We start from the raw sequence: 21,528 nt of genomic DNA, 5'->3' as shown, positions 1-21,528 counted from the left end.
GGGCCCTTGCCTGCTACAAAGTCCTTGTTTTGTCTTCAAACACCCTGTCAGCTCCTCTATGCTGAATTTCTTTTTGAAGCAGAAGGGCATTATCCATCAGTACACTATTGCTTATACTCCACTGCAGAATGGGGTTGCAGAGAGAGAATTGGTCACTTATGGAGATGGCGAGATGTATGCTAAAGGCAAAGAGCTTGCCTCACAGTTTCTGGATGGAAGCCGTCATGTGTGCTTGCCATGTTTTGAACAGATGCCCCACCAAAGCTTTGAAGAAAATTACACCTTTTGAGTCTTGGAACAGTCGGAAATCTTCTGTTGGACACTTTCGTACCTTTGGGGCCTTGTATATGCACATATTTCAAAGGTACTTAGGAAAAAGTTGGATAACAAGGCTGTTAAATGCATTTTTATGGGATATAGTAGTGAGAGTAAAGGCTACGAACTCTATGATCCTGTTTCGAAAAAGGTATTTGTCAGTAGGGATGTACTATTTGATGAAAAATCAAAATTGTCCTTGGCTAGTTTAGACACATCAGGCTGCGTGTGATGTATTTGAAGGGCTGCTGCCTATTACATTTGGTAATTCAGCTGGAGTTTCAGCAAGTGAACTCAATGTTCAGCCAGCTACTCCTTTGGAAAATGCAGAAAATCAGCCATTGGCTGATGTGAATATTCAGCAAAGTGCTGAAACTGAAATTCAGCAAGAGCTTATGCAGAGTCAGGAGGCAAGACAAATGCCTAGATGGTATTTACAGACTATGAAAGATAGTCATCTGGATGCACCCATGGCTGGTCGTACTAGAAGGCAAGTTCGTATGCATGATACTGCACATACCATGGAGTTTGTTATGGCAGCAAGCACCCTTGATGAAGAAGAGCCTGAATGCTTTCAGGATGCACAACAAAGTGTGCATTGGATGGCAGCAATGAAAGCTGAATTGGATTCTATCACTAAGGATCAAACATGGGATTTGGTGTCTTTGCCATTTGGGAAGAAAGCCATTGGAACAAAATGGGTCTCCAAGCTGAAACGGAATGCAGATGGATCCATTGACAAATACAAGGCAAGGCTTGTAGCTAAAGGCTATGCACAGAAAAAAGGCATTGACTATGAGGAGACATTTGCTCCTACTTCTCGTATGACGACCATCAGGTCTATGGTTGCTTTGGCTGCTCATTATGGATTGACTATGCTTCAGTTGGATATTAGAACTGCATTTTTACATGGGGAACTTCATGAGGAAGTATATGTACAACAGCCCATTGGTTTTGCAGTTGAGGGCTTGGAATACTTGGTTTGCAAGCTGAAAAAAGCTTTGTATGGTTTGAAACAAGCTCCTAGAGCTTGATATGCAAAGATAGATGCTTTCTTGCTTAGCCAAGGGTTCATAAACAGCTCATTTGAGTCTACCCTTTACGTATGTAAAGAGGGGGGATCCATGCTGATCATTTGTCTTTATGTTAATGATCTCTTGCTTACAGGGACACATGCTAATTAGATTTCAACATTTAAACAAAATTTGCAGCAAACTTTTGACATGTCAGACTTGGGGTCTTTGTACTATTACTTGGGCATTCAGTTCATACATGATGCTAGAGGTATTGGGTTATCACAGTCAAGATACATTGGTAAACTTCTCGAGAAGTTTGGCTTACAAGATTGCAAGCCAGTTTGTACACCAATGGAACTTGGACTTAAACTGTGACAATGATTTGTTTGATATACACACATATGCTCCAACAGTTGGATGTCTTATTTACTTATGCAACACTAGGCCAGACATACAATTTGCAGTTTCAGCCCTTAGCAGATATATGCATCAGCTACGTATGTCACATTTGCAAGCTGTTAAGTGTGTTTTCCGTTACTTGCAGGGTACTAGATCTCTTGGATTGCTTTATGCCAAGGGGGGATCACTACAGTTACATGCTTAAAGTGATTCTGATTGGTTTGGTGATTACGATTCACGTCACTCCACTAGTGGTAATTGTTTCTTTCTTGGCTCGTCTTGCATATCTTGGCTTAGCAAGAAACAGTCCACTGTTGCCACATCGTCATGTGAAGCTGAATATAAGGTAGCTTTCACTACCACAGTTGAATTTTTTTAGTAGAACATAAGTGTGTTGCTCTGTTAGATGAGGATTGGGCTAAAATGAATAAAAAGGCCATTACTTACATTAAAATGGCTATCATAGATGATATCTTGGTTGATATAAAGGGGTTTGATGTTGCCTATGTAGTTTGGGAGAAACTCAAGGCTACTTATGAGAATACAACTCTTGTCAATCAAGTATATCTCAAACGAAAGTTGGTCAACTTGAAGCTTGATGAGTCTAAGCCTGCCTTAGAGCATTTGAATGCTTTCACTGGTATTTGAGTCAGTTATAGGATGTAGGCTTGCCAGCTTTTAATCCTAAATTGAGGGCTATTTCTTGCTCATGACCTTGCCCAACTCATGGGAAGCATTGGTTGTGTCATTGAGCAATAACCCCAACTTGACATTTGATGGTGTGTGTGGTTTTATTCTCAATGAAGAGATTAGACAAAAGGCAAGTGGGGAAAACAGTGGATTAGTCTACAATATAAGAGGAAGAACTCAAAAAAGATCTAATGCTGCAAATAAGAATAAAAATCGCAGCAAAATCAAGGAAAATCAGCAATGTGTAACTTGTTATCAATGTGGCCGCAAAGGACATAAAAAGCTCGGTTACAAATAGTTTAAAAAGGAACAAGAATGCAAGAAGCATGCTAATGCAAAAGGCAAAAAGAATGATAAGGATAGCAGCTCTACCACTAAAGAAAAAGATCCACATGCTATGACAGTGGAGGACATGTATATCTATAAAACAGATGCGATAGATGCTTTGTTGTGAGCTCATGATGGTTTGTCACAATCATGGAGGATTGTTGACAGCAGTGCTTCATTTCATGTAACTCCATCTTTGAAGTGTTTTTTTCTTAAGGTAATCTTGGAAAAGTCTATCTTGGCAATAATCATGCACGTGATATTGAAGGAATAGGCACTATACACTTGGCCCTTGAAAATGGTCAGGAATTGATCCTTTATGATGTTAGGTATGTACTTGGCATAAAAAAGAGCTTGCTTTTTGTTGGGTAGCTAGACAACAAAGATTACTTCACTACTTTTGGTGGTGGAATGTGAAAAATATAGAAAGGGTCTATGCTTTTCACTAGAGGTGGTAAAAAGAGGACTCTATATTATCTCTACTGCAAGGCACTTCCTAGAAAGTTTGTTGCAGTTGTTGAAGTGTAGTCACACATGGAGTTATGGCACAAGCATCTTGGACACATGAGCCAAAAGGGTTTGCGGACACTATTTTCACTTGGAAGAGTTGATGTGAGAAACTCAAAAGCTTGACTTTTGTGATGACTGTTTTTGGTAAACATGTAAAGAGTCCATACTCTCATGGAGCCTCTAGGAAGGTATGTATCTTGGATTTAGTCTATTCTGATGTATGCACCATGCCAATAAAAACTCATAGTGGTTACCGTTATTTTGTGTCTTTTATTGATGACCATTTTAGAAAGCTATGGGTTTACTTGCTTAAGCAGAAAAGTGAGGCATTGAATGCTTTTAAAAAGTTTTATGCATTAGTTAGTACTCAAAAGGGTTTAAAATTAAAATGCATAAGAACAAATAATGGGGGAGAGTATATATCTAAATAATTCAATAAGTTTTGTGATGTCAATGGGATCAAATGGGAGCTTCCAGCTCCTTATAATCCATCATCTAATGGTGCAGCTGAGCGAATGAATTGCATGTTATGTGAGAAGATTCGGTGCATGTTGTCCACAGCTAATCTCTCGCAATCGTTTTGGGGGGAGGCACTTAAAACCGCAGTGCATATTTGCAACCGATCTCCACACCGTGCACTTGAAAGTGGCATCCTTGAAGAGGTTTGGTCTGGCAAGCTTGCTTCATATGACTACTTAAGGGTCTTTTGCTGAGAATGCTATGTACATGTATGTGTTGATAGCAGAACCAAACTTGACATGAAATCTCATAGAGGCATCTTCATGGGTTTTGGAGATGAGGTGAAATGGGCTATAGAGTTTGGGTTCCAAGCATGAAAAGGGTGTTATGCAGCCGGGATGTGGTATTTAATGAGTCAAAGCTACTGAAAAATGTCACATCTAATGACTCAAACAAAAAGAAAGCTAAAGCTCAGCATGGTGAGTCACTTGAGCAGCCATCAGCCATTGAAAATTCAGCTCCTTTTGATGCCGATTATGACAATCAGCGTATCACTATTGAGCCTGATGAAAATGGGCAGCAAGGGGATGCTGAACATCAGCTAGAGCACTAAAATCAGCATGCTGAGAATGAATAACAGCAGCCTGAAATTGTATTACAGTAACTTGAACATGTAGTTTAACAGTCAAACAATGAGGTCTTTGACATTCCCTTGGATGTGGATCCATTACCTGATTACACAGATCATTGGGTAAGGTCTACACGTGGTAGAAGACCTATACAAATATTTGATCCTTCTTTGATTGCATTTTGCTCATAGATGAAGGTGAGCCTCTTATGTATAAAGAGGCTTTATCATGTGAATTGAAGAAAAAGTGGGAGCTAGCTATGCAGGAAGAAATGAAGTCATTGTATTAGAATGATACTTGGGATTTGGTTACATTGCTCAAGGATAGGAAATCCATTCCTAACAAATGGGTTTACAAAATCAAATGTGTGGATGGCAAACCCAAATACAAAGCGAGATTTGTGGCTAAGGGCTATGCACAAAAGGAGGGCATTGATTTCGAGGAAGTATTTTCTCTTGTTGTCAAAATGACCACTCTTGGAGTGTTATTTGCCATTGTAGCATCTACGGATCTTGAACTTGATGAGATGGATGTTAGAACTGCATTCTTGCATGGTGATTTGGAAGAAGAGTTGTACATGAAACAACGTGAAGGTTTTGTTATACAAGGAGCAGAGCATTTGGTATATAAGCTTAAGAGAAGCTTGTATGGTTTGGAACAAGCTCCTGGACAATGGTATAAAAAGTTTGATGCCTTCATACTCTCACATGGATTTAAAAGTAGTGCAGATCACTGCTTGTATATTAAGAAGGCTGATGATGGAAGCCTTATTATACTTGTGCTTTATGTGGATGATATGCTTATTGTTGGTAAGCATAAAAGCCAGATATTGATTGAAAAGACAGCTGAATTGAGCCTTTTCTATGAAGGATTTGGGTGCAATTGAACATATTTTGGGTATGCATGTGACACAAGATAGAGAGCAACTCTTATTTCTCCCACAAGAAAAGTACATCAGCAAAGTACTTGATCGTTTTTTTATGGTTGATGCTAAGCCTCTTGGTGCAACTTTTCCACCTTATCTTAAGCTTAGCAAGGCACATTGCCCAAAAGATGATAAGGCAGCTAGCTCTATGAAGGGTGTTCCTTATGCTTCAGCTTGTGGCTCACTCATGTATGCTATGGTTGCCACTAGACCTGACATTGCCTATGCAGTGGGAGTTGCAAGCAGGTTTATGTCAAATCTTGGCAAAGCACATTGGGAAGCAGTGAAATGTATCTTATGGTACCTTAAGGGCACTCAAAGAAAATGTATTTGCTATAGCAAGGGTATGTTGGATTTGCAGGGGTATTGTGATGCAGACATCGTAGGGGACTTGGATACTCGCAAGTCTACTAGCAGGTACATCTTTACCTTGACTGGTGGGGCAGTTTCTTGGTGCTCTAGATTGCAAAAGATAGTAGCACTCTCTACCACTGAGGCTGAATACATTTCAGCCACTGAAGCTTCAAAAGAAGCAGTTTGGCTTGGTTGTTTGGTCAAGGATTTTGGGCTGCCCACCAAAACACCTGTACTTGGATATGATAGCGAGAGCGTTGTATGCCTAGCTAAAAATGCCATGTTTCATGCACGTACCAAACATATTGATGTTCGGTATCATTTTATTAGACAGGTTTTGGATGATGGTCTAGTCACAATGACTAAGATCACATCACGGGATAACCTTGCAGATGTTCTCACTAAAAGTCTTGCAAAGGCTCAACATGAGCATTGCATTAGGCTTGTGGGAGTTGGTTAAAGGTTCGCTTAGGACCTTTAAGTGGGAGGCTGTTGGGTGTAAAGACCCTTTATGCTCTCCCGTCTATATATTACTTCACACATGTGAACTCATCCTAGCGGGTGTAAGTGTACTGCACCCTAAGTATAAATACATTCGTTTATTTTGTATGTACCACATTGGTACACACCTATCGGTCGACTTACTCTCACACTCATTGTTCAGCACTGTTCAGCACCTCGATTGATGTGCGTGCTCTCTCTATTTCCGCTTGTACTCATCAGTTAAAAGGCAAAAAATCCCAACAAACCCCCAATAATCTAAAAAAAGGGGGGGCTATTTAGCAGCTTCCTTAGCCTGGCGCATGATACTAGCTTCATTATTGTTCCGATAGCCTTGTTCATGATAGTAGATTCCTTATATTGGAAGAGATTTGTGACCAGATTATGAAACAAATCATTAGGCAAATTAATTTAACAGATGGTATAGGCAGCATCCACCTTTGAAAGCGGGTTCCATATTCGCTCCCAAGAAATTAGGCTCTTTCAAGATCATCCACAAGCTGATTCTTGTCAGCTTTACTTTGGAGTTAACAAGCCTTTGGCAGATGCATACAAATTTTCGTGTGGACTTTATATGGTATGGTGGACTAATCTGATTGTACTAAGATGAGGCAAAGCTTGAGTTGGCTGTTCTTTCCTTTGATAAGGTTAAGAAGGCTGTTCAGTCAGAAATACTAGCAGCATTCAGCCAGGTACTAAATTCAGCCTTGATGGCAGGCATTATACAGTTGAGCCAGCAACAGAAGACCAGGACGATGTGATGGCAGGCATTATACAGTTGAGCCAGCAACAGAAGACGAGGACGATGTGACAGTAGTCATAGCTGGTGCCCAGTTGACCACCTGGTCGGTCAGTGGTATGGTTGGTGCAGTCAGACCACTGTTAAAACCAAGCAAAAAGCCACTTCCACTCTTTCAGCTATTGTGGGTTCTGGGGCCATCTTTGACCGTTCCTCCTTGAGATTGTAGAGCCCTTGCAATGACAAACTAGATCATGAGAAATCAGCTCGCAGCATTCGTTCCTTCTTCCAAAATTTGAAGTTTGGGTGTTCTAAAGATTGGTTAACTAGTACACTAGAGGTTTTATTTTATATACTCATACTGCCTATGAATAATGTTACTGCTTCATACAATTAATAAGTTTATGATGAATGTGGAGTACTAGAAGGGGCTGTGACTATTATTCTGTTTCACTTTTGCAGTTGAGGAGCTTGATCATAACATTCGTAGCTGTTATTGTGGAGCTATGTGCCCTCATTTGGTAAGCATGTGAAACCGTATCTTTATTTCTTTGGATCATGTGGACAAGCATATTCCTAAAACATCAGGGGCAAGAAATATATTCACCATTATATTCTCCACAAAGACAGTTCTGGTTTGTAAATATAACTGGGGATTTTCACGTGCAGGTATGCTTTAAGTTACATTCCTTTTGCCAGAGCAGCAGCCAAGAGATGCCTTACCAACTGCATGGACACTGAGATATAGATTTTGAATGGTTGTGAAATGTGGAGGTGGTCACATTATGTTGAGAGTGAGGGTATCTTTATTTCTGTAATTCTGGGAAGCAAATTTGAAGGGTTCTTTGTTGGTACAATAAAAAAGAAGTCAATCTCAATTGGTACATTCATAGTTGTTAGGGATACATTGTCTCCTAGGCTGTGTAATGGTGCTGTATCAATGGTGTGAAGTTGAAATAAGGCCTCCAATTCATCACAAGGGTTGTGCCACACGCAGCTTCGACAGGACTTTAGGAACTTTGAAAGTAAAGGTAATCACATCTTTAGTAATAGCCTAGGCACATGAGGTCCTTGCAAAGAAACAATCAAGCAGTGATTTCTCACGAACACCTGTTTTCTGTGCACCTGAAATGACATCGTTTTGTGGGTAGGCAACTCCTTTTACAGACTTGCTGTTTTGTTTGCAGACCAATCAAATTGCCTGATGTTTGGGACTACGCGTTGAAGTAAAACATCCCGAGAGAGAGAGAGAGAGAGAGAGAGAGAGAGAGAGAGAGTTTCTAAACCTATCTTGATGAGTGAACCAAAAAGGTGGTGCCACACCATCAGATACCCACAGGATTCTTTATGAGATGCTTTGCAACCCCTCTTGTGCAGAGTGTATTAAGGACGCAGGACATGCCACACAAGCAAGGAAAGAAAGCATGCCATACCATTCCATTCATTTTTTATTGACGAGACCCCAAAACATGTCACGTGTTCATTAACTTGCTAGACTCTTGAAAGTCTAGCTCTTGGGGTGTTGGTACCACCCTCACAACCACAATTTGTGTACGAGAGCCAAAAAGCAATGAGGTGGAGTGTGCATGCTTGCTTCACACTTTCCACCTTAGGCACAAAGATACAACAATTAAGGAGGCTGTATTTATGGTTTTTTGTATGGTTCTTACGATGTTTTGGCTTGGCATGGTAGGCCATAGTGATGTGTTTTGAACTCAACCTATAAAACTTTAAACATTGGATTTTGAGACATTTTTGGTGCACTTGCATTTTTACAGTTCTTTGGACTTGGAGATAATTTTTGGGAGTAGTGCATAACAAGTTTATGACTTGATTGCACGATAGTTTTGTGATATGTTGTAGCCTTGTATTTTTCTTCCTTTTCTTCCTTCTTCTTTGTTTATAGTTGCCTTGAGTGCTTTGCTTGGGTTTTCTTTTTGGTCAATTAGAATGTTCTTCCTCAATTCCATATTAAACTTCAACCGATCTCTTGGCCTTTTGCACTTGATCATGACGAGCCATTACGACACTCTTTGCTTGTTAGAGACGTAGTGGCCTTTGTTAATGTGAGATGATGTTACTTGATACTTTCTTCAAGCCTAGAAGTTACCTTGTTTACACCTTGCTATACCTTAAATCCCTCCCCATTTTCGTTGCTCCCAAGCCTCTCTTCCACTGTGGACATTATCTAGTAAATACTCAACATATTATGTTTCAAATATGCCTATATGTGGAGTAGCTCAATGACCTCTCTTCTAGTATTGACAAATTATCTATTAAATGCTTTAACATGCTAGGTTTTAAAGATTCTTACTGTGGCAATTTGTTTAATGATGCAATAGAGCTAGTGTATGCTATTGGAGCTACATGAGTCATACCTCATCATTTTGGAATGGTGCTTCAATTGATGCTTGTAGAATGCTTAGTTTGTATGGTGTTAGTGAATGTCCTCTATCTTTTGTTACCACTCATTATTAGTATTTTGGGCTTTTGAATTGGCTTGTTCTTTGTAGTTTGTACAATGGAGCATGAGATTGGTGTTGCATGTGTGTCCATGCAAGTTGCAAGGAAAATGTTAATAAGCAAAAATTTTGACATGGCAATTACACACTTTTACAAGTTTTACTTGGTATTTTAACGATGCATGGGGTACAGTGAACTTATTTAGTATAATAAGTCATTTTTTTTAAGATTATTATTGCACCTTTCTTCTGGGTTATAAGGCACCAACAATTGCATAACTATATCTAGATTATCTTGGGGAGTAGCATAGTGCAAGTCATGCTATAGGCCAAAGTATGCACATTATCCTTGTTCCACCTACAAATGTTTGAGACCTTAGTAGCATCGTGATCATTTCAACAAGTCATGGTTTGGTGTTTGTCACGTTTAAGGAAATTTGGATCATTTAGATTTTTATTTTTATAAAGATCATGAGTTACAAGACACAAAATGTTATTGTTATGCCTTTCTTAGGAGGCAATCTTAAGGGAAAAAGCCATAATTTGTTGGAAAATGATGCAAACTGCTTGCCATCAAATGTGGAAAAGATCAAGTATATGGGCATTAGGTTTTAAAGTAGCTTGCTTAAGATATTAGTAGGGAGATTTACAAATATATGGTGAAATTTCATGAGCAAAAGTAAACCTTCCCTATATGATTTTTCCTATTGACGATAGGTTAGCAGCTGCATGTCAAGTTAATGACTTGATGGTTGTGTTGTCATAATCACCACCATTGGAAAGTATACTTAAATTATCTACTCCAAGTTGTTAGCTTAACAAATACATATCTTTTGGGTCATTTAAGGAAATGTTTTAGCAAGGCAAATAGATGTCTTTTTGGTCATTTAAGGAAAGGTTTTAGCAAGGCAATAAGTAGGCTTCCAAGTGCTCACATGTGACCATGCAAGAAATTCTATTCGGAAGGATCCTGTACCTACCATGGCCTTACAGATCTTGTAGTTTTGCACTTATGTTGAAATCTTAACATTTTGAAATATTCCCTATAGTTAAAGGTGCTATGTTTATATGTAATTACTCATTGTGCTCTCTTCTATGCTTTATTGTATTTGCTAATGGCTAGGAAGGGAGTAGTAAAAATATTATAGGAGCCTCATTGATCAATCACTTTATTACACATTGCTCAACATTTGTAACTTATTTGTAGAATCTTCTTAATCATATGTGTATTTGTATTTTGTGAGATTGATATAAACTTTGAAATAATTAATATTTATAAAAAGGCTAACCTTTGAGTGATGGTGTGTACATCAAATCACGGGGCTTTTATTTCTCACTTATATCATATGGCCCTCTATGCCAACACATAAATCTATGAAATGTAGTTTGAATGAAAGAAGCAAGGACGTATTAGAAAGCTTTGTTTCTATTTGTTTAGTAGAATACCCTATCACTGCGAGAATATATTGCTTGGCATATTGACCAATCCTTGTAGATTGAGAATGCTTGTAAAAGTAGACATGCCACAAAAAAAAGTATGTTTGTGATTTATCAAAGCTATGCTTGTTGACCACATGAATGTGGATTGATGGATCGACTAAGACAATGTATAGACCTTCGAATACTTGCATAAGAAGTCCTCTCTAAGTCAAAAAGTAGTAATCAACAGTATAAATCAACACAAACCAAGTGGAGCATTAACACATTGCGAATGGGAAAACATAAACTCCAATCTAATAGGAGGGACATGAATAGAGTTGTTGCAAGTAGTAACTCAAGATTCTTCAAAGGTTTATCACAATTTTTATGTCTTGAGGTGCATAGCTAGAGGAGTTGTAACCACCAGTACCTTGAGATTGATGTAAGATTTAGCACAATTCCAATGTCCTTATTGTACCATAATAGATTTAGTAAAAATGGCCAAGGGTATTCATGTCCTTTGGAGTATGTGCAAATTAAGCAAGCATCACTTTTTTAGGTTGTCTACGTTAGGTTGTTTTTATTCTTATTATCTTTACTCAACATACTATATGTTGGTTATAACATAAATAGATCCATTCATTTTAGTATCTTCTTTCAAGTGTATTCTAATAATGACATGGAGGCTTGTAAAATTTGTAAGTATACTAATTGTCATGGGTTTGCTTGTTGTCAAGTGCATTTATGCACATGTGCATGTGGATTCAAAATCATGATGTTGATATAGCCAATGCATAATTTATACCAGATTGAGGTAGTGTTTTGGCCTATAAAACAAACTAGCCCATATCCTTTATCCTTTGGTCCATTGATAATGATATGGAGGCTTGTGAAATTTGTAAGTATAACGATTGTCATGGGTTTGCTTGTCAAGTGCACTTATGCACATGTGCATATGTATGCAACATCATGATGTTGACTATTAAGGTAGTGGTTTTGGCATATAAAAAAATTGGCACCCATCCTTTGGTCCACTTTAATCTTCATTGAATGTGCAGTGCAATGGGTCAAACTTTGATGTGAGTGCGGTGTATCTTAGAAACTAATCTATTGGACCATCACTTTACACCAATCTATTAGACCATTATTAGCATATTATCACACAATGCTTAGAAGAAGTCTCAATATCCATTAGAGTTTTACACCAATCTATTAGACCATTATTAGCATATTATCACACAATGCTTAGAAGAAGTCTCAATATCCATTAGAGTTTTGCTAGTCAATTGTTAGATGGTAGTTTGAAAGAGCACATTAGTAAAATGGTGGTTATATTATGGTAAGGTTTGTTGGGACTAGACTTTGGCTTTTATGGTAAACTAAGGGTGTAGATGGCTACATTCAAACTTGATGTCATGCAGACTTGCTTATAAATGTTAATTCTCTTTCTTGATCTACAAGTGAATAGACTTGGAGCTATTGGGCAAGGTTCAATAAGTGGTACTACTTTAGAGAGGGGGATTGGCTTCGTCTAGGGGCCACTATGGAAGTTGATTTCATATGCTTACTATCAGACAATGTACCTATCATTTTGAGCATTTAAAGACAAAATGTTTGCATAAATGGACAATTTCTAATGCAAGACATTATAACCAAACTAAATTTTCTTATATAGTGGAGGGGTCTATTAAAAAAATGGACAAGGCTATGGTAAAAACACCTTATCTACATGTGAGTAGACTTGGAGTAGAACATATTGCACCATATATAAAGGGATTGTGCTTTTGGGTCCCGTGGCAGTGCACTTTGTTGAGCTATGGGAAAGAGAATGTCAGGCTGTATCCCACTAGCTCATCCGAGATAGGTAGATTGAATAATTGGGACAAGTTGCATCATCGTCTTTTGTGTGTATGATCTGTGTGTGTCTCGTGCACACACACACACACACACACACACACACACACACACACACACACACACACACACACACACACACACACACACACACACACACACACACACACACACACACACACACACACACACACACACACACACACACACACACACACACACACACACACACACACACACACACACACACACACACACACACACACACACACACACGTGACCCACATATATAAGCTAGCTAGTTCATTTCAAGAGAAGCACACTCAAATAATAGAAGAGAGCAGAGCCCAAGAAGCTCCCCTCATCTTGCCAATGTGTGTGTGCACATGGTACCTACCAATCTCTTGACATGCTATCAAATCCTATCAAGAGGCCAAGTGCAGGTGTAAGTGAGTTAAGCATGAGGTTGGCACAATCATATCTGATGCTCAGAGCGATTGCATAGCTATACAAGTGAAGGATCAGAACACTAGAGACTAAGGAGCAAGACATAGCCAAGAAGAAGCCTTGGAGAGCATGAAGAAACTCTTACCTTCATAGAGAAGGGCTTTACAAGACACAAGTTACTTTCGAGTGAAATAGAAAACTTAAATACAAAGCAAATCATACACCCATATTCTCACAGTTGGAGCTCCAAGGGAGGTAAACCAAGAAGTGAATTTATTTTTTAGGGTATTGGATCAAGTATATGGATCCAAAAGCATTACATGGGAGTTGTCATCAAGATTGAAACATACATGTGGAATCGAGCTCATGATGGATCGGTAGACAAGGTTGTAGTATTTTACTCACAACATTTTATAGAAAAATCAATATGAGAAACACAAAAAAAGATAAAAAAGCCTCACCACATATAGCTGTGCGTCATTGTAGAATAGAGAAAAATGTGATTGTAGAGACTATTGTGGAGCAGTAGTAAGCTGAAATAGGTACTATATGTTCCTAGTTTTTGGCAAGACTAGATCTACAATCTCTTTGTCACATGCTTGTTGTTAGCTACATTAGAAGGATTTGGAGATTTGAGGCTTAAAATTAGCTAATTTGTGGGATTTTTAAAATAACTATATTTATGGACATTGTTTACATTTGCGTTGTGCTCATGTTAGTTGGAGTTTGAGCATTGTTTACTCATTGGAGCCTGCATTTGATCGTGTTGAACATACTTAATGTTTATTATCCATGCTAGACACATCAATAGGAAATGTTCTTGTTTCGTGATGCATATTGTGGATGACTTTATTGCTCAATAATGGGGGCGGTTATATTACCCCTGAGTAGTGGATACTTATATAGTGGATGTACATTTCACATGGTAGTGTGCAAATAGTAAATTTTCTTACTTTATTGTGATGAATCTACTAGAATTTAGTTAGGAATAATTTTTCAAAAAACATGAATGTAAAATTGATCATGGGTGACAAGATCAACAAGAATAATGACTTTGCATGTAAGTTCAACATAAGTGTAGTGGGAGCTCACGCTCAACTGCCAAGACCCACGGATCGCTTATTGTTTCAAGCGAGCTCTCATGGCTATCTCTCACGTAGCCAATGCGGCATCGATCCTCTTGGGGTGTAGTGAGCTTACGTTGATGCTGAAATGAGTTGTCTCCTTTCTTGCACACATCGGTAGCTCCACGATCCTAGATGCTAGCTCAAGCATCCTCAGTCTCCTCCATCTCCAAGCTCCATCTACCATAGCTGCGCGCACGAGAAAAGAGAAGGGAAGAGAAGAGAGAAGAAGAGAGAAGAGAAGATGGTGAAGAGCTTCACCCTCTTGATCCCTCACTCCCACACACTCACTCACTCCCTCACACTCTCACACTCCCTCTCTCAAGAGCACACACACCAGCAAGGTGAAGAGAAGAAGAGAAGAAGAGAGGACTCTTGTTAGCCACATACCAAAGAATGAGCTTCCATTTACTTTTTGAACTTTATATAAAAGCTCTAAAATCCCATGGGCACCCATTTCTTTTTACATGACTGGCCATTGTGGCAAGGTCCCTTTTTCTAATTCCCTATTCTTGCTTCATGCCCTAAGCCTATACCTGTCTATTCTCTTACAAATGGCACAGGAGGGAGCTTGGCGCTCTTTTACAAGAGTGTTTAGAGTTTTTTGAGGCGCCTTTCATTTAAAATTACGCTTTTTGCCTTAGCTCAGCTTTAGGGGCCGCCTCTAGTCCTTTGCTCTTTTTCCATCATTTTTTTGCTTTTTCCTTGATTTTTCTGCCATCTCAAATTGAGGTTAACATTACCTCCCTCCGAGACGGGTGCCAGTCCCATGGCACTTCTAGTTGTTTGTTGAGAAAGGGTAGGCGGTTGGCAAGTTTTTGGTCAGGTGATGGTAGGGCCATATGTGGACTCAGATGCTTTGGAGGCTTTGGCAATGATGGTTGACGGAGAAGCCAATCAGATGTCAAGTGGATGATGGGGCCTCCGAAGTTGGTGGTTTGCCGCATTTTGTAGTACCTGAAAGGAGGTGTGGTGCTCTACCTAAGGGGAGTGTCTACATTACTGTGTGGTGCATTGTGCTCGTGCTAGTGGAACGGGGAGCTGGGTCTAACCAGAGGCATGCCTAGGTGATGTTCCACACTTGAGGACCCGTTCGTGCGGTAGGGAGGTGCGATGTGTGTAGCGTAGGGTGACAGGTCTAACCATAGGTGAGTGTTACCTCCCTAGGTATGTCCTACCCTCCTTGATGTGCCCTAAGCATGAAATGGGGGGTCAAAAAGGGGCTAGGGGGTTAGGAGTGGAGCCAAACGACCAAAGCCACTGGACATACCTAAGCTGAGGACCCCTAGGTGCAATGATCGTGTCTTGTGTGGTCCTGGTTGTGTCTTCATGCGGGTCTTTCTTTCGATATCTTTTTCTATTTGTGATGTGTTTTTTTTCTTTCTTTTCTTTCTTTTATTTTTATTTTATTTTATTTTTATTTTTTCTTTTTAAAAAAAGCAAGGATGACAGCCAGTTTCTAACTTTCATCGTCAGTGTAAGGTGGAGAAGGGGGACGGATAGATTTGCTCAAAAATTGCTAGCTCTCCATGTATCCCTTGAGATTCATGCGAACATGGAGTGAAGTGGTGGAGAGAAAGGGGTGGTTACATCGGGTGAACTGGCTATCATTCATATCTTCAAGAAGAGCTAGGCAAAAAGAAGGTAGAAGGCTAGCTCTCATCATCAAGCGCATCATGGCGTAGCTATCAATGGCGTTAGGATCAAAAAGAGGGGTGGAAGGCCACATTCTTGTGGGGTAGGGTCCTGCTTAAGTAAGAGTTTAAGAAGCCTAAGGTAGTTACATGTGGTTATGAAGGCTGGATCGGGGCAAGAGGAAAAGTCGGCGAGGAAGTGGGTCATGGAAACGTCTAGGCTTTCAAAGGTGAAGGGGAGAGCTTGTTCAAAAGAGGCACAGTTAGGATTATAGATAATGGGGAAGTCATAGCGTCCATGGAGGGTAGCGTCAAAATCCACTCCTACCCTACAAGGGTATGCCATAAATATAGGATTGTTCCTCTTGTAGGGTAAGGTGTTGCAAAAGGCCATCCAGGCGAGCATGCTAATGTGGCACACCCGTTTCCTCCACATGGGCTGGCAGTTATAGCCTTGTACAGAATGTGGCACTTCAAAGACCTTATTCTGCCAAAAGTCTGCCTCTTTGGTCCCCCAGAGAGTGGGATTCTTTTCTCTCTCTTCTAGCCATTGCTGGCCTAGTCGGCTTCCAATCACAATCATTCCTCCACTACTTTAAGTGGCTTGACTCTCCTCAGGCTGTTGGGCAGAAGGAAGCTAAAGAAGAAGGGTTTTTTGTCCCTTTCCTATCGCTCCCAAACTATTAATTCAGCGTGGAAACCTGCTGGGAGGTCATCTGGGCATGGTGGTAGGGGTGCGGATGGTTGCACGACCCGCTTGGCTCTCATTTGTTTCCTGGTTTCTTCCACCAGTTTCTTTCTCCTTTCCTTGAGGGCGGCTTGTCTTTCCACAGATGTGTCAATTGATGGCTGCTCTTGGGAATGTGGCGAGGGGGGTTTGGGATCACCTCTTCTTTAAATCTGCCCATATCAAATTGAAGTTCAGCTTCATCCCTTTGTCGGTCTGCTTGCTGTGTTTTCTCTTCAAAGCCTAGTGCATCGACCTCCTGGAGGGTTAGGCCGGCCATCAATAAGTACTTCCGTTGATCATCAAGGCTCAGCCCCACGACATCGGATTGGGGTGGCATGTGCAGTCCTGCTTACAGGGCCCTACGGGCTATGCTTAGTTTCTTCTTTGCCACCTCGAGGGACTCCCCTTCCTTTGAGTGGGTGGTATCCATTAGTGTATTCAAGAAGGCTTTTGTTGAGTGTTGAAGGCTACTTGGGCGGCCTCTGCTTTGCTCTCTCTGAGGATTTTCTCTTTTTCCATGAGAGCCAGGCAACGCGCCAAGGTCTTCATCCTCCGTTCATTCTGTCCCGCCCATTCTTCGGCTCTCTTCTTCATTTTCTCCATGCCTTCCCCTACCTTTGCACCAGAGCTATGAGTCTTTGCTCCCGGTCTTTCAACTCTTTGCTCATTCTCTCCTGCTCTTTTCTTTAAGTTCAGCTTCTTAGTCATGGTCTCCATCTCCTTGTGATGTTGTTCTTCCTCTTGCTTCCTTTCCTCTTCTTTGGCGGCAAACTCCTCCATGCCTCGTTCGATCTGATTAGTCTTTGCGGTTAGCTCTTCATGTTTCATGATCAAGAGTTTATACTCCCTCTGCATTTTTACCAACTCCTGATTCTCATCTTCCAGCCGCTGCCTCCAGCTTTCCTCCCCCCCTTAGCCTTCAGCTCCTGTTTGAGATCAAAGATCTCCTTTTGTTGCATGGCTATCTGTCGAGTCTTTTCAAGCTGAAAAGCAGCTACCGACTCTTTTTTCGCAGCTAACTTGGCCACATCTATCTTCCTCTCCTCTTTAGATTTCTCTAGTTGAGAGAGCAATTTAGCAACGTATTCATCATAGTTAGTTGGTGGCGTCATCGTTGTGTGGATCAGAGTGGTTAAGGCCTCCACTTTCTGGGATTTTGGATCTTGTCTAGATTCAGCGTCTGTGGTTGGCCTCTTTTACCCTGTGGCCATGGTTTCCATGCTCTTCCCTTGGGCTAATTCTTTATTAATGAAATATTGCAGCCATGCCACAAAGTCTGAGACATCGGCACTAGTGGGGATGCTTGGAGTGAGGGTGACTACTTCGGTGGTAGGCACCAGGAGGGTCGGGATAGGATGGATGGGGGCTTTACCCTTGCCTTTAGTGACGACTAGCAGTATGATCTCCGGCACCTGAGTGCTTGAGCCAGACCCCTCCTCCCTAGGTAGGCTCAGAGCTCCTAGGTCATCTTCCTTGCTTTGTTTCTGTATAGACCGACGTGTGGCTTCGACCATGTCTTCCTCCTCCTTCCTTCTTAGCTCCTCCTCTTCCTCAGCAGCCCTTCTCTCCCTCTCTTCTTCTACTTTCCTAGATTCTTCCTCCAATTTATCTAATTCTTTTTCTTTCTTCTTTCTCTCTTTTGGCCTTCTGTTTTGACACCTTCTTGGCTTTCTTGGCTTCTTCCTTCGACTTTTCTGCTTCCTGTTTCTTCTTCTTCTCCCTGTCTTTCGCCTCTTTGAGGGAATCCCTTTTTGCTCTCTCTAAGTCCTCCTTTTTGCGGCCTTCGTCTTGCTTCTTCTTTTGTGTCGTCCTCTTTTTAGGTTTCTTTACTTGCTTTTTGCTTGACTATTCCTTTTGTTCTCCCCCTTCTTCGTCACTTTCGATCCTGTCGCTAGAGAACTCTTGGTCCTGGTGAGGGGGCAATCTGTCGGCTGTTTCTCCTTTTCCTTCCTCTGCATCTTGTGCCTCTTTTACTGCCTCCTGGATGAGGGCTGTCAAAACACTTTCATAGCCGATGAAAGAGGATTTGGATGAGGCTTTTTTCCTCTTAGTGCTTTTGGAGGCTGGAGACTCCCCGCATGCTAGCTTGCTTCCCAAGGCTAGTGCTTTTGCTGCCTGGTCTATGGTCTTATGCACATAGCCATTCCAGTCAACCTCATCCAGGGTGCAAGCTGTCACGTTCTCTAGCACAGGCACGCTGATCCGGTGCATGAGGGAATTGTAGCGCTGATCGGAGAACAGTGAGTGCACCAGTTTTGCCTGCATGAGGGCTTCAGCATCAGGGATATCCTAGATGCTGATGCCGTCATTGGTTGTGGGAGCTTTCACTCAACCGCCAATACCCACGGACCGCTTATTTTTTCAAGCGTTCCAAGCCGAGCACTAATGGCTACCTCTCACATAGCCGACGCGCCATCCATATCTACGGGTGTAGTGAGCTTACCTCCATGCCATTCGAGTTACCTCCTCTCCCGCACACTCCGATAGCTCCACGATCCAAGTGCAAGCTTCAAGCAAGCTCGATCCTCCCGCTCCAAGCTCCAAGCTCCATCTCCGCGAGCAAGATAAGAGAAGAGAAGAGAAGAGAAGAAGAGAGGAGAAGACGGAGAGCTTCTCCACCCCACGGTCCCTCACCCTCACACACTCACTCCCTCACACTCTCACACTTCCTCTCTCAAGCACAAGCTCAAGCAAGCAAGAAGAAGAAGAAGAAGAAGAAGAAGAAGAAGAAGAAGAAGAAGAAGAGGAGAGCTACTTTTGGCCACACACAAGAATGAGCTTCTCATTCACTTTTCAACTTTATATACAAAACCCTAAATCCCTTTTGGGTGGTCATCCTCTTTTCCCCTCTTTTACATGGCCGGCCTTAGCCTAGGGCCTTTTTCCCATTGTCCTTCTATCTTCCTAGCTTCCTTTCCACTGCCCGTCTACATTTACAAATTGCACGGGTGAGAGCCCGGTGCTCCTTGAATTAAACCATGATGCGCTTGCGCTCTTTTACAAAAGTTTTGAATTGTGCTTTTCCTTGTGCGCCTTTCTCCCTTATTTAGGACTCTTCTCTTTTGCCCCTTAAGGGGGTTTCTCTCACCTCTCTCTCTCTAAAAAGAGATTCCAAAATAATATTAGAATAAGATATCTTCTACAATCAAGCAAATCTCGTATTTGTATTTTCAATAGATTTTACCTATTATTTTATTCTCAAACTGTAGGATAAGGTCACTTTTTCTCAAAATCCTCATAATTAAAAAAATATAATTCTATTTTTTGTAAAAACGGAGCCAATCATTAATATACGACTCTTTAATACCCTCATGACTTTTCAACATGAAAATATATTAGAATCATTCTCATTCTTGCTTCTTAAAAGGGCAGAAGTTAAAAAATGATATAAAATGACGTACACATCATACTTTAAGATTATTTTTTACCGAGAGACACATTTTTGACTCAAGAATTTCCTTGTAAATTTGTATTATTTTTGGACAAGTATATGCCCATTTCTGGGCATTTATTCATTCCCTCTCAAAGCTCTAGTTTTGTCCGAAATTTTGTGTACTCTTCTCCTTCCCTCCAGAATATGCTTTCTTGCATACGAAATCTTCTGAAGCAATACTCAATACTAACTACAACACTCTCTACCCTGCTACAAGCCATCTCGGGAGTGGTTTTGATAGAATTTTTTGAAATAAAATAATCTCTATCTATAACACTCTCTACCCTGCTACAAGCAATCTCCCTCCTCAGTATTGTGCTATAAGATATCTTCCTCTTCAACACTCTATACTGCAAGCAATCAAGTGGTAATGGAGGTATCTTTATTTTTTAAATCTATGTGATATTATTATTCTTCATAGTTGTTGTTTAATCCTTAAGTGTCAATTCAAAGAGAGAGAGAGAGAGAGAGAGAGAGAGAGAGAGAGAGAGAGAGAGAGAGAGAGAGAGAGAGGGCCGTGTGAGATGAATTAGGAAAATAAGTGATAGAGAGTAAATTAGGGTAGAAGATAAGATGATGTTATTGTTCTCCACTAGCCAAGCTTCTATATAAATGTGTTTAAATATCTTTGATCAATTCTTCTTGAGAGAGAGAGAGAGAGAGAGAGAGAGAGAGAGAGAGAGAGAGAGAGAGAGAGAGAGAGAGAGAGAGAGAGAGAGAGAGAGAGAGAGAGGGGCCGTGTGAGAGGAATTAAGAAAATAAGTGATAGAGAGTAAATTAGGGTAGAAGATAAGATGATGCTATTGTTCTCCACTAGCCAAGCTTCTATATAAATGTGTTTAAATATCTTTGATCAATTCTTCTTGAGAGAGAGAGAGAGAGAGAGAGAGAGAGAGAGAGAGAGAGAGAGAGAGAGAGAGAGAGAGAGAGAGAGAGAGAGAGAGAGAGAGAGAGAGAGAGAGAGAGAGAGAGAGAGAGAGAGAGAGAGAATATTTTGGATAGAACAGAAGATAAGATTGGATGCTGATTAGAGGTAGATTAAAAGCTAAGATTACAGGCAGATTAGGGGTTGATTAGGGTCTATCATGACTGAAATCAAGAGAAAGAGACAAGATCCAATTGGGTAAAATAGAACACCGATATAGTGAATCAAAGAGGTGTAATTGTGTGATTTGAGACAGTCTAGAATTAGTTGCATACTACTGGATTGATGCTGACCTGCTGCTCCCAGATATTTAGACGTTCTTGCTATTGATCAAAAAATTGGCATCGACTCCTTAGCTTACTATAAATCAAAGGGGTGTAATTGTGTAATGTTAAAATTTGCATATATTTTTCTTTACAGGATGTAGGTGCAGGACGTACCAAGAGAAAGAGAGATATTCACTTTCAATTGGAGGATGAATATGCACCAATGTTCAAAAGAACTGCAGAATGGGATGATGCAATCAGATACAAGATGCAACAAGAAAGAAATGCAGGGAAAAAGAACGTGGACCTTTGGGTTGATGGGTGCATTTATCCACCCGATCCAATCACTCAAAGGCCACCACAATTTGAA

The 21,528-nt window shown here is 40.7% G+C and overlaps 1 protein-coding gene across 2 annotated transcripts in view; it reads left to right on the top strand.

Annotated features, from left to right (window-relative positions):
* LOC148021290 (Got1/Sft2-like vescicle transport protein family) overlaps nucleotides 1-8,598 on the top strand; it is a 40,312-nt gene extending 31,714 nt beyond the window's left edge. The window contains exons 5-7 of one of the 2 annotated variants that reach the window (XR_015694700.1): nucleotides 7,327-7,385; nucleotides 7,534-7,895; nucleotides 8,052-8,596. Coding sequence is in view for 1 of the 2 variants with exons in the window: in XM_087699147.1 (XP_087555273.1) it covers nucleotides 7,327-7,385; nucleotides 7,534-7,612 (138 nt within the window). In the remaining variant the exon portion in view is untranslated. Of the gene's footprint in view, nucleotides 1-7,326; nucleotides 7,386-7,533 lie in introns of both variants that reach the window. The other variant, XM_087699147.1, reaches the window with a different exon arrangement.
* Nucleotides 8,599-21,528: the final 12,930 nt, after the last annotated feature.

The sequence above is a fragment of the Lygodium microphyllum genome, chromosome 18 (genome assembly GCF_053477565.2).
Source record: "Lygodium microphyllum isolate KBCC chromosome 18, Lygodium_microphyllum_v1.1.10, whole genome shotgun sequence".
Lineage (NCBI taxonomy): Eukaryota > Viridiplantae > Streptophyta > Polypodiopsida > Schizaeales > Lygodiaceae > Lygodium > Lygodium microphyllum.
The sequence above is the reverse complement of the archived record's forward strand: the minus strand, read 5'-3'. Positions and strand labels throughout refer to the sequence as shown.